At 50.8% G+C, this 13,796-nt stretch overlaps 1 protein-coding gene across 4 annotated transcripts in view; it reads right to left on the reverse strand.

Moving 5' to 3' along the window:
* The window catches only part of LOC121348268 (exocyst complex component 6B), a 228,738-nt gene that overhangs the window by 173,999 nt on the left and 40,943 nt on the right, over positions 1-13,796 (reverse strand). For 3 of the 4 annotated variants that reach the window (XM_041427594.1, XM_041427593.1, XM_041427595.1), the window contains exon 5: positions 4,820-4,891. The exons of the other annotated variant lie outside the window; for it this stretch is intronic. In XM_041427594.1, coding sequence (XP_041283528.1) covers positions 4,820-4,891 — 72 coding nt within the window. The remainder of the gene's footprint in view (positions 1-4,819; positions 4,892-13,796) is intronic. 4 annotated transcript variants of the gene reach the window in all.

The raw sequence follows: 13,796 nt of genomic DNA on the forward strand, positions 1-13,796 counted from the left end.
GAGAAGATTAAAGCCAAAATTTATAATCAAGGAGAACCAAACCCAAGTTTCTGGTCTCCTTTGGAACAGGTCATGTCCTCCTAAGGATTCAGCCCGACATTCCCTCTTTGCCATCCCTGTCCCTCAGGAAAAATGAAACCTTGTTAAAATCCAGCAAGAACTTCCCACCCTTAACTGCCCATCCCAAACATCCACGGAAAACAGACATTTCCAAAGGTTTTCACGCCTGTCCCACACCAGAACTGCCCTGCAGCAGCTGAAAAGCCAAACAATTCCATGGATTTATCCCATCAACAGCTGGGATGGGTCACTGGGAGCAGAACAAGCTCTGACTCCAGGGATTTCCCTTTCTGCCCTCACCCTCTGGAAGCACAGCAGCGATTCCCATGGCCAGGATGTCACTGAGTCCAGTGCTGGCCACCAGCTCCAGGAATTCCTTGGCTTGGGCACGCTCTGGCTGGCCAGGCCAACCCCCAGGAGAGCTGGAATGGCTCCGTTGGCAGAGGGGGTGACCTGAACCACCTGGGACGGGGTGGGACAAAGCTCTGCCCCCACAGCAGCGACTGCTCCTGGCCGAGGGCTCTGGGAAGGTCCAGGCAGGATGAAATTCCCAACTCCACCAGCTCAGGTCTGCCTCCGACACAGGCCCAGCAAGGAAATCCTCCCAGTCAACATCTACAGGGAATCCTGGAACACGTTGGGTGGGAAGGGATCTTAAATCCCATCCCATTCCATCCAGCTCCATGGCAGGGACACCTCCCACTGTTCCAGGTGGATCCCAGCCCCAGTGTCCAACCTGGCCTTGGATCCAGGGGCAGCCACAGCTGCTCTGGGAATTCCAGCCCAGCCCCTGCCCACCCTCCCAGCCAGGAATTCCTTCCCAATTTCCCATCTAAACCTATTTTTTTTCCACTTTGAAGCCCAAACCCGGACACCTCACCTTCCATCCCACCTGCCCAGGGTTAGATCTCCCTGGCTCATCCCAAGCTGAGCAGACACCGCACTGATCCACGGAAAACATGAAAGCAGAACAAAAATGGATAAATGGATAAACTCCATGGTTTTTCCTCTCATCCAGTTTTCCTTTGCAGCAGGAACAGGTTCCCCATCACCACTGTTTGTCCCAGCACCTGCTTCTTTCCCTAAGGGATGATTTTCCTTGGACACTTGGCTGCACTGCAGGAATATCCTGAAATATTCCTCAACCTCCAGCTCACAATAAAAAACTTTAACCCTAAATATTTAACTGGGGTACCTTAACTTGCTTTGTATAAACCAAAAATTACAACTTTTGACACAAAACTCAAGGCGTTGTTCTTAGTTGTGGGTTGGGTTTTTAGGACAGCAAATAAAGATCACACCAGGTAAGAATAAAATAATGAAATTCCCAATAAAATCAAAAAATGACAACCCCAAGGAGTGATGGGGATGGAAACTCTGCCCAGAAAAAAAGGAATTTCTGCGGCTCCTGCTTTGAAGAGTTTTTCCATCCCTCTCTATAGGATCAGAGCACTCAGTTTATATAAAACAAATGTACAAACAGGCTGGGAGAGGCTTTGGGAAGCGTTGGGAGCAGAAAGGAGGAGTTCCCACGATAAGGCAAACGGGAGAAGCCATCGGACACGGCGACAGAGGGATTCTGACACTCCATGTGCAGTAGGTTTTAATTATATTGTAATAAGGAGCTATATATGTGCATTTTTCATGATTTACTAGATGGCTTCTTTAAATTCTAAGCCAAGCTGTGTTTTTTGGTTTGAGTTTGTTGTTTTTTTTTTTAAGAAAAAAAATCCCAGTTTTTTAAAAAATAATTAAAAATAGAAACGGTGCTGCAGAGAACATTTGGAAAATTTTTCAGAGTCGATTGTTTATTGGGACTCCAACTGATTTTAATGAAAAATATGGTTATAATTTGAAAAAAAGCAGCACTTTTATGTTTTGCATAAGGAAAAAGGCCCTACAATGCAACCTCCGGGGCACTTCTGGAATCAAAAAAAACCTAAATCTCAAATGGTCGCCGGGGCTCGCCGGCCAAACCCCCTCCTGGAAACCCCAAAGATGTGGGTTCCAAAGCATTCCAAGCATCCACAACAAGTGAAACTGGATGTAGGGAAGTATGTTCCCAACATTTCCTTCTGTTTCTGGTGAAACTGGAACCAGATGACCCCGAGCAGCAGCGCCTTGTGTGAAGGGGTCACTAAGCAGCTGCAGATGCGGCCCCGGCGACGGCGGCGCTGATGGCTTCCATCCCGCTGCGGGGAAAGGTCATCCCGGGGCTAAGGAGGGATCATCCCGCCCCTCCAGCGTCCCAGCGCAGCCCCGGGGTCTGGGAGAGCTCGGCCTGGAGGTCACAATCCCAGGGAGAGGGGCAGCACACCTCAGTGGGCGTGCGGGATGCTGGAGGAGACGCCCGGTCCTTCTCGCGGCGGGAGGCAGGTCCGGGTGTCTCTCCCGGGGGAGTGCTGGTTTTCCCAGATTTTACAGAGATGGGGTGACTGGGAGGCGTTCTAAAAGATTCTGTTCCATTATCAGTCTCCATGAAGAGACACAAGAGGTGCAAAACCCAACGCCATTCCATCAGAAGCCAGCCCATTTCCTGGTTACAACACCTTATAAATGTTTTGTGGTTTATTAGTTTTCGCCACACAGTGCTGCTAACACTTCTAGCACCAATCACCGGTATTTTTACCCCACGTGGTCCTGCTGCAATGCATCTTTCACCCTTCTAATTCTCTAAGAATACCTAATCTTTTTGCAAGGCCACATTTTGAAACTTGTTAAAACTTATTTCCAGTTCCATCTCTCTCTCAACAGCGTCACCTCTATTCCACGGCCGTCCTAAATCAACACACCTTACGTGCGCCGCACGCAGGTGTACAACACTGTCAGCTTTGGGAATTCTTTACAAATCCATTTCTGCCGTGGGTGGTGCTCCCACACGGCCCTTCCCTGCTCGTTCCACCCCAAAAGCCATCCCAGTTTGGCTCTGTGAGGTCACAGGAGAGGTCCCCAGGTGACCTGGCCAGGCTGAAGTGGTGTTGCCCTCACCTTCCACAGGAACTTGGGCTTTCCTCCCCTTTTCCATTTCATTCCCATGAAACCAGGACACCTGTGAAGATTCCTCCATGGAAAGGGTGCTCAGGCCTTGGAAGCACCCAGGGAGGTCTGGATTTGCCGTCCCTGGAGGTGTCCAAGGAATTCCTGGATGTGGCACTCAGTGCCAAGGTGGGGATTGGGCACAGCTTGGACTGGATGGTCCTGGAGGGATTTTCCAACCTCAGGGATTCTGGGATTCTGTGGTTGTGTTAAGATTGGATATGAAGGGGAAATTCTTCCCTCTGGCACAGATTCCCAGATTTGCTGTGGCTGCCCCCGGATCCCTGGCAGGGTCCAAGGCCAGGTGGGACACTGGGATGGTGGAAGGTGTCCCTGCCCATGGAACCAGATGCTCTTTAAGGTCCCTTTGCACCAGACCATCCCATAATTATCTGATCAAACAAAGCACACCAAGTTAGCAGGAGCTGAGGTTGTCCAGACATCAAAGGGTTGGAGACTTCACCCCTCCATTGCAGAACCATCATCCCCTAAATGCCAAAAACCCCAAAACCAGTGCCCACTCGGAAAAATTCACTTTTACAACCAGCAGCCACTTCTTCTCCCACTTCTTTTTTGACAGCTGAAACTCAAATAACCGTGACTTGATCACAACTGTGCAAAAATACATAAATATATAAAAATTAGGAATAAACCAGCACCACCAATAGTCCACACAAAAACACAGCATCCACTCATCTTAAAGAGGACCAGTTCCATCAAGCTGAAAATAATTAGGAGGCAAATCAGTGGGGAGAAAGAACGTAATCAGAAAAATATGAAGCCTAATTGAAAATTGTTTAAGAACATTTTAACGAGATGCTCCAGAAGCCACAATCCCACAACTGAGCGGGGCAGCCACGCTGGTTAAAAGGCAAACCTGGCGCAGATGGGAGTTAAAGAGGCCATAAAAAAACAGGAAAAAAAGAAAAAGGGGACATGACAAATGGAATAAAGGGAAAAGCTCGGGCTGACAAAGGGAAATCTGGTGTTAGGATGTGCAGGGGTTCATATGGGAAGCAAGAGATGCATGGAGAAATAATGGGCTGGTTGAGTTTATCCTTGATTTCTTTTTTTTGGGAACATTCAAACAATCCAGTGGATTCTTCCTCTAAAAGAAGAATTTTTGGACGTGTTCAAGGCCAGGTTGGTTGGAGCACCCTGGGACAGTAGAGGTGCCCCTGCCCAGGGCAAGGGGTGGAGTGAGATGGGGTTTATGGTCCCTTCCAACCCAAACCACTCAGGGATTCCAATATTTCTTTTTCCCTTGAAGAACTGGGGAAAGAAAAAAATCTCAGTTTTGTGAAGAGCTGAGAGAGGTCATGGAATCACAGCCATGGAGATCACAGATCCCCTTGGATTGCAATCCAGTGGCAGGTAAATCACATTTTGGATGAGCAGATTGTCCAGGTCAGGGGAACAACAACAGAAATGTTGGTGTGACTCCACCTGGAAGACTGGACTTGGTTCTGATATCCAGGTTCCAGAAGTTTGGTGCAAAAACCCCTCTTTTCAAACCCCAGCAGATGCCCAGACTGGAAAAACTGGGAGCTTTTCCATTGGAAAGCTGATCTGTAAGCACAGCAAAGGTTAGTGAGGTGTGAGTCCTCAGATTCACAGTTTAGTGCCACAAAATCAACCCCAGGAGGCCAAAGAAAGCTGAAGAATTGGGAATTAGGTCCAGGTTATTCTCCAGGAGAGGGAATTAGTGACCAGTGCAAAGTACCTGAACATTTGGAGAGAGCAGGAGACTGAAGAATATCCTGGCAATTATTTTCCACTGATTGAATCTGCAATCCTTTAGGGAATGAAGGGAATAAACATTAATAAAAAAGGGAACAGCAAAAAAAGCAGAAAGACAGAGAGCAGACAGGCAAGGAAAATTCCTGAAAAGGGGAAGCAAAGAGGGCAGAAAGCTGACAAAAATCATGGGATCAAGGAATTTGTACAACTGAAGGCAGCAAGAAAAGGGAAATTAAACCCAGAACTGCTACACCAGGGAGGACTGGGCTGGACATGAGGGACAAGGACAAGTGCAAAGTCCTGCACCCGGATCAGGGCAACAAATCCTGGCTGGGAGGAAAAGGGATTGAGATGAGCTAAGGAGAGGGATTTGGGATGTTGTGGGTGAGGTTCCATGAAATGCCAGAGTTTCAAGGGCTGGAGATGAGAGAACCATCATCGTTACACCTTGAGCTGTTTCTGCACCTGGAACAAACCCAGAGCACAGAACTGACACCGCTGGGCTCAGTGTGCTGAACTCTCAGATTTTCTGAACACTGAAATCTTTTCATTTAAAGTGAATTTCCCTGTAAAAATCTTGTGCTTTTCAAGCTGCCCAAACACCTCGGTCTGGAGTGAGAACAGACAGAGAACCCTTAACCCTGGAAATGGTTTGGTGAGGAAAAAATGTAAATATACAGAGGAACAAAGAGTGAAAATTCAGAGGGGGCACCGAGGCCACGTCTCATCCTTCACGGCCCCAACTGATACCAGTCTTGGGATCATTCCCAGAACAAATCCATGCCCGAGACAACCAAAAAACCCTTTCTGACTCAGCCAAGCCCTGGTGTCCAAGGCCACCCTCTCCCCCAGGGTCAGGCTCCTCCGTGAGTCAGAGCTTGATTCCTTTTCCCGTAACGCAGCAAGTTCAGCACTCCAAGAATTTCCAAGTTTCATCAAAATCCATAAACACGTTTTTATTCCATCCAGGAGAACATTGAACTTGGCGGCACCGAGCACCGCAGCCGTGGCCGCCAGTCAAGAAAAATCCTCTTTGGAAGAGTCAGAAACATCTCCCAGGAGTGAAATGAAGGAGGTCTGGAAAATGGGCATCTCCCCTGAACGCAGCCACCTTTGGTCAAGAACAAAACATCCATAAAAAGCTGGAAATTATTCCCTATTTACATTAAGGGGCTGTTAAAAACGCCTGGTTCCAGTGGGAGCGTGGAGCTCCTGGACAGCTTGGCACAGGAGGCACCCCTGGATTAACAGCTCACCCAGGGCCACACAGAGAGCGTTATCAGAGCCCAAATCACAGCTCCCAAATCCTTGGCTGCCCCAGCTGCAGCTCGGCTTCCCTTCCCTTTCAGCTCCTCTCGGCTTTTGAAATTTGGTCTTCGCCACAAGAAGAAAAACAAGTTTGAATCCACTGTTCCTACGTGGGGTTTGAGGATCAGGGAGCTCAGGTAGTCCTGGATCCCAAACAATGCAGACGAGGAGCTGGCCACTGATGAATGCCCACCTCGAGGTCAGGAACTGACCTGTGGTCGGAACTTTGAGTTTTAGAGAAAATGACTCACTGGGATTGCGAAGGTTCTCCAGGGATGATGCAATGGCCACCACAAGCCTGGATGGATCATCCCTGGAGATCTTTGCTCCACTCCCAAACCCTGACCCAGCTTTGACCTTCAACTCCTCAACCCCTAGAGCTGTTATTTTAAACAGTGGCTACAGCCAGTGTTCTCTACACACAAACCAAAACCCCCTTCTTCGATAAATCAAATAAATCCCTCAAGCTCCACAAATCCTGTTTCCAACACCAATAAAGATTCCGATTGTCCCATCTTTGTCCAGCTCCAGTGAGGTGAGGACAGCCCCTGCACAAACCCCAGGGCTCAAAGGTGAACATTCTGTGGACTGAAGTGAAGCTCTGCAGGTGGAGCCAAACCAACATCTGCCACGAGAGCATTCCAGAGGGATTGCTCAGGACATGGCTCCCTTGGAATCCTTTTCCTGAGCTGCTCCATTCCACATCCTGAAAGGTGCAGCAACTCAGGAGGAAAGGACAAAACAGCAAGTAAAAATTTTATTTAGAAGATGCCACTCCCAACAAAAGTGAGAGAGGAGAGAAGCTCCCTCTGTTCCCGTATGGATTTTGGCCATAAGAAAATCCATTCCTTTTGGACATCCTAAATCCATTGGAACTGATTTCACATCAAAACTTATTTAACTCCATCCTATCCAGACACTCCGTGTACCCTGAGGTGTTTCCAAGGGATCCTGGCAGAGGTTTCCCAGAGCAGCTGTGGCTGCCCCTGGATCCCTGGCAGTGCCCAAGGCCAGGCTGGATCCACCTGGGACAGTGGGAGGTGTCCTGCCCATGGGATGAGATGATCTTCAATGTCCCTTCTGACCCAAACCTCTCTGTGACTCCCTGGATTGTGCAAATTCCCTGGATTGTGCAAATCCCAGGAAATGCCACACCCAAACCAGGGATATTCCACATTCCTGACGCTCCAAAGACATCAAACAGCATTTTTTGGGATCAGGTACTTTGCAGCTGTCTCAGGGGAACATCAACCCCTCAGTGCCCCATGTCTGTTATTAATCCTGGCTTCCTACAAGAAAAACCCAAGATCCAGGAGGTCCCAAGGGCCTCTGATCCACGTCCATGCCAGGCAGCTCCTGGGCACAAGGAGCGCTGGGATCCCCATGCAGGAAATCCCTGATCCTGGGATCCCCAAGCAGGAAATCCCTGATCCTGCCCCTCCCCTCCTTGGGAATGGCCAGGAATGAGCTCCCCTTCCCAGACTGCAGCACCAGCAGCCAAAGAGGGAGCGCAGCCCTGCTGAAGGCCACGGAATAATTTCCCGGTAATTATCCTCATTCCCTGCTCCCGGGGCTGCTCCGGCAGCAGCCTCACAGCCAATAAATAAAACCTTCAGGAATGGCACTGAAATCCTGCAGAAAGCACAGGACTGAGGAGTGACTTCACCTCTGCAAGGGCTTCCTCCATCTTTCCAGCAATCCCACTGAAGCCCAAACCTTTCCCTGGAAACCTGCACGGGCTGGGATGAGGATGAGAACAGAGCAGGGCCCTCCCTGTAACCCCAGCAGAGGGTCTGACCCAGGGGACACCTGAGCCACCACAGGCCAACAGGATACGGGAGCCCATTCCCTACAAATCAATGAATTTCCATTTTAACCTGATTTTTAGGATCTCAGGGAAGCAACATAAGATGGAATTTCTCCAATGACATCGTCACCAACTCTGATATCAGATGTAGAATAAATTCCTGAACCCAATGTGAGCGACCTTCGCCTTCTACAGTTCTGAGGTTTTGGTGTTTCTGGCCCCCATTTATGTCCCAGCCTCAACTCATCCCAAATGACAGTTCCCAGCAAATATCCAAGTGGTAAATTAGGAAAACACAAATAAAACCAACCAGCATCAACAGCTCCAGGTGATCAGAGCCTTCATTAGGTCCATGGGTAACTTCCCATGAGGTCCATGACCAACTCCTCACTGGGTGCAGATGGAAAATCCCTCATCAAGAGCAGAAAATCCCAGAATTAATCCATGAACTGCAGAGCACACCAGGATGAGGGGTGTTAGGACAGCGCCTCAAGGACTATTTGCAGCTGGTGCTGGTGGCACAAAGCCTCAGTGAAGCAGTGCAGGTCACCTTGGTGGTGTGGCACTCTGCCATGGTCCGGGTGACAAGGTGCTCTGAGGTCACAGGCTGGACCCAACCACCTCAGAGGTCTCTTCCAGCCTAGTTAATTCCATGAGTCCTTGTGATCCTGGAGGTCTTTTCCAACCTTCATCGTCCTGTGAGAAGCTGTGCAGCAACAAGGTGAGCCACACCAGGTTTTACCAAATCCCAAGAGTCCACAATAATTCCTGCCTGGTTTAGTTTTCCATCTGCTGCCAAACAGAGCCCAGAGATTTCTATTTGCATCCTGGTATTTGGCAAGGGCAAGGAATATTTCCTAGTGGGAATATAAAAAAAATAAACCTTCCATTCACACTGAAACATCTCCTGGACATCCCTGTGGGCCTAATTCCCAGAACACCAAAATCCAAACCTCCAAATGGGAAAAATAGACTGATTACCTGCCAGGAACCTCAGGAGGGGCAAGCCAAGCCCTAATAACAGCCTGTGTTCCCATCATCTGGCTTCCACACAACAACTGGGAAAATGTCCCTGTTCGGAGCTGGACCGGCTCGTCACGGTAATTGCCTCGGAATTAATTAAATGTTCCTCCCTGCAGCTGCACAGAATGTTCACGTGGATCATTCCCTGACTGAACTGATGATTCCCTGGAAAGGATGGGGCCATCAGACCCAGCTCCATCAGAGCTGGATTCCATGATCCTTGTGGGTCCCTTCCAAGGCTCCGTCTGTGAAGAATTTGCATCTAAATATTTGTATTTAAGGCTAAAATCCTGACTATTCATTTCAGAATTGTGAAGGCCAATCCACAGCATCAGTCATTAACCCCTCAAAATAATTAAAACATCAGAGGGGAAGAATGGCTTCCCACTGTCAGAGGGCAGGGAGAGATGGGAGATTGGCAAGGAATTCCTGGCAGGGGCTGGGCTGGAATTCCCAGAGCAGCTGTGGCTGCCCCTGGATCCCTGGCAGTGCCCAAGGCCAGGTTGGACACTGGGGCTTGGATCCACCTGGGACAGTGGGAGGTGTCCCTGAACATGGAATGGGGTGGGAATGGGATGGGATTTAAAGTCCCTGCAACCCAAACCATCCGGGGATCCTGGGAGATGGGAGCTGTGCTCGGCTGAGGAGCAGCTGTGCGTGGAGATTTGGGGATCTTCCAGAGGTGGAAATGTGTCCTCCTGAAGCCACTCTCCGTGACCTCGTTCTCCTCTGGAATTCTTTCAGTCTTCACAGCTCCTTCGTGTCTCAGCTGTGACTCCGAGCAGGGCGGTAAAAAATGGAACGTTTCGCTCTAAAATTGAAACATTTTGCTGAGCCTAATTAAAGCAACTCCTGGTGATTATGTAAAACCCCGTCCCAGGCCTTCAAACGAGTTCCTGAGCGCCGGCTCCGCTCGAGCTCCGTGCCTAATCACCCCTGGAAGGAGCAGGAGCTGCGGGTGTTGAAAGGGAACAGCTCGAGCTTGGCCGGGACACCGCCGGCGCGGGAACTCGCAGGGAACACGAGCACAGCTCTGATCCCAAAACTGCCCAAACTTCCCCAGCTCAGGACTCACCGAGGGCGCTGCGCAGACAGCAGGCAAAGAAAGGAGGCTTTGGAGAGACTTCAGAGCGTGTGACAGCGGTGTCACAGCTGTCATCTCATGGAACCCTGGCTCCGTGGAATTCCCGGCACAGAAATGGGATCCACGTCACCACAATCCCGTCCCTCTCATCCCCAGGACCTCCTTGGATGCTTCAGCTTCTTCCAAACTGGGTCACTTGTGGAGGGCAGCAGAACAGGCTGAGATGCAGCCAAGGGAGTGGGGAAAGGATTTGGGGCTGACGGAAATTTTGGCACGCTCCTCGTTTTCTCACAGAATGACAACGTGGAGATGGAGCTCCATGGAATTCCCAGAACAAAAATGGGATCCACGTCACCACAATCCTTCCCTCCTCACCCCAAGAACCTTCTTGGGAGCTTCAGCTTCTTCCAAACTGGGTCACTCATGCAGGTCAGCAGAACAGGCTGAGATGCAGCCAAGGGAGTGTGGAAAGGATTTTGGGCTGACGGAAATTTTGGCATGCTCCTCGTTTTCTCTCAGAAGGACAACGTGGAGATGGAGCTGCACAACTCACAGGCTAACAAACGTCACTTGAGGTGTCCTGGAATTCTTTTAAGCCAGGCTTGAGACATGGTCCAAACATGTTAGAAACTGCTGAGAGCTGAAAATGCAAGTGGGAGCTGCAGCAGTGGTGGATTTGGTTGATGGATGAAAGTGGGAATGTAAATGGGATAATCCTGATTATGGTTCCTCATGATCTTTAGTTGAGGTAGGGCAGCTTTTTGAGGAATAATGAGTCTCCCAACCCCGTCAGGAATCTGCAGGAACTTCAGTGATGTCAGGGAGTTCCTGCACACTCAGACCTCTCGATCAGCTCTTGATTTTATATTTAATATTAACTCATGCTAGTTTAACTGGACTGAGCAGGGTTGGCAGCAGAACATCAGGAAAATGAGGGGTGGCCAGAGAAGCACCGAGTTATTCCTGAGGCTGGGCCAGGGCATGTGAAGAAGGGCAAGAACCTGGAACTGGAGCGTGCCAGTGGGAGAGAAGTGGAGGTGGGAGGTGGAGGAGAAGCCCTGGCTGAGCACCCCATGGATGTGCCTGTGGCAATCAGAGAATCCCACAATGGTTTCTTTGGGTGGGAAGGACCTTGAAGCCCATCCTGTGCCACCCCTGCCACGGACAGGGGCACCTTCCCCTGCCCCGGGGGCTCCAAGCCCCATCCAACCCAGCTCTGAGCCACTTTAAACTCTCAGTTCAGCCTTGAATGGATCAGTTATTGATCCCCATTCCCTGAAGATGCACAAGAGATCAAACAGGAGCTGCTGAGATGGGGAAACCAAGCTGCTCTCCATATGCCCCAGGAAAGGGCCCTCTATAAATAGCAGAGTGGAAGCGAAGCCTCCTTTAGGAACATCGCTGATACAAAGTTGGGTTTGTTCCCAGCTTCAGAAGTGAGAAGTAGGAGGAGGAATAAAAGCTGATTGCAATCTGATGGATGCAGCTCTCTTATCTCCACATTCCCAGAGCGGCTTCACGTGAGAGCAGCTCCGGAGCCCTGTGGAAAACACGAGCTGAGCTCCCACCCCGGCAGCTCCCCGGGCTCAGGGACCTCCTCTGGCCTGGAAATCAACAGCTGAGCTGCAAAACCAGCATGGAATTCTAGGAGATTCCAGCCCTCTGCTCCACCTCGCGCTTCCTGCTGTGTCCCGCTCTATCCCAGAACCTCTCCCAGATCCAAACAGCTCCAGGCTTTTCCAAAGTGACTCCCCAGGGAGGTTTGGAGGTAAAGGCTCTGCAAAGCTCTTCTGGACTCTTCAGGAAGGAAGTCTGGTGGGAGCTGGAATGGCTCCCCAGGGAATGGGCACATTCACAAGGCTGCCAGAGCTCCAGGAGCGTTTGGACAACCCTCCCAGGGACAGGGTGGGATTTTGGGATCAGGATCAGGAGCTGGACTGATGATCCTGTTCATGGATTCTCCTCATGGCAAGGGTTGGAATGAGATGATCTTTGAGGTTCCTCTCACCCCAAACCATCCCATAATTCCATGATCCTTGTGAGTGCAGCTCAGAACATCCTGCCCAAGCTTCCCACTGCAGCACATGGAAAATATTTTAGGGAGAGAGCTCCTGGGTCAGGGGAATTCTTCAGTGGAGGAGCTCACCTGCTGCACCTGTGTGAGCAAAGCAGAGCTGAGATTCACAGAATCCTGAGGCTGGAAAAGACCCCTAAAATCAGCAACCCCAGGATATTCCAGAGATGCTTCATCTCCCAGGATGGGGCTCATCCACTGTCCCTGGATAAGGAGCACGAGACGTTTCCATCACCCCAAACTCCACATTCCAGAGCAATGGGAAACGCAGCAGGAGTGACATCCAAGTGAGCTCAGAGAAATGCCTGGGATGAACTGACAGCTGGGGAAGAGGGAAAAACAGGGAGAACACAAACCCCAGAAACCTTTGGGCTAAAAAAGGCAGCCAGGAAATTCACAGAGAGCCCAAAATCTGCAGAACACCCCGGTGCCCCTTCCCTGTGCAGCCAGAGGTGGGGGGACGGTGGGAAGGGCAGCAAATCCCTGGAATTTGGGGCTGGAGGGATGAGTTCCCCATCTCAGCTCGTGCCTTTCCACAGAACAAAGATGGAGAGACAGGGAATTTTTTTTCCAAGGCAGCTGCAGCCCTCAGCAGTGCCTGGAAGAGGCTCCGTGTGTGGCACCATAAACACACAGGGATGCTCCTTGAAGTGAGATCCTGCAGGGAATTCTGCTCCCAAGGCACACGGAATGAGGAGACTCCCTGTGGCTGCAGCTGCTCCTCCGGGATGGATCCCGTGAGCCGCCCTCGAGCCTGGATTTGATCTCTTTTCCCTGTGGAGTGTTTTCCTTCAGCATCCCAGGTCAAAGGCAGAGGCAGCACCAAGCCCTGACACCGCTGCAAACCCTCTGTGGATCAGACGGAGCCATTCCGAGGAGGATGGAATTCCCTGGATGAGCCCCTTGGAAAGGCAGGAATGGTGACCCCAGATCCCATGAGGGCTCCTGTCAGCAATGCCACCCCTGCTGCCAATCCAGGAGCTGAGCTTTCCCCGCAGGCACGGGGCTGGTGAATCCCAGCAGGAATTCCAGGCACCACCCTCCCCTCCCGCTGCCAGCATCCCGAGGATCTGGATGCCCCCCCACGGTGCCAGCACAATAAAATCCATCCATCCATCCCATCCACAGACACTCCCCTTCCCAAATATCCATCTCCTCTCTCCCCTCCCCTCCCAGCTCCTCGGCAGCTCTGTAACGTTTCAATTTGGGAAGCTCCGGGCTCCCAAATCCAGCGGCTGCTGCCGCTTCCCATCCTCTGACAGCCCCGGCTGGGTTCCTGTAAACACCTCCCCAGTGCAGCCATTCCGGGGGGGTTTTCCAAGTGAGAAAAACCCAGGAGGGAAATTGGAATGCTCCAACCCCCGGCCAAGAGCGGAGCGGGAGCTTCCTGAGGCACCCCCAGTTCCCACTGCCCGCCCAGGGAAGGGAGCAGGGATGAGGATGGGCGGTGGAAGGAAGGCTGTTTAATCTCTTCTTGATTCCCAATAATTATTTAAAGCTGCCAGGGACCTTGTTTTGAAAATCCCACTGTGTGCACTCCATATATCCCGCTCACACTGACACGAGGAATTAGAAAATTCCAGCTCCATCAAAACGGCTTTGGGGCGGATTTCGCTGCTCTGGACTTTCTCAGGCTGCAGACAATGCAATAAAAGCTCTCCCTA

The sequence above is a fragment of the Onychostruthus taczanowskii genome, unplaced genomic scaffold, assembly GCF_017590055.1.
Source record: "Onychostruthus taczanowskii isolate IOZ18803 unplaced genomic scaffold, ASM1759005v1 scaffold117, whole genome shotgun sequence".
NCBI classification, from domain to species: domain Eukaryota; kingdom Metazoa; phylum Chordata; class Aves; order Passeriformes; family Passeridae; genus Onychostruthus; species Onychostruthus taczanowskii.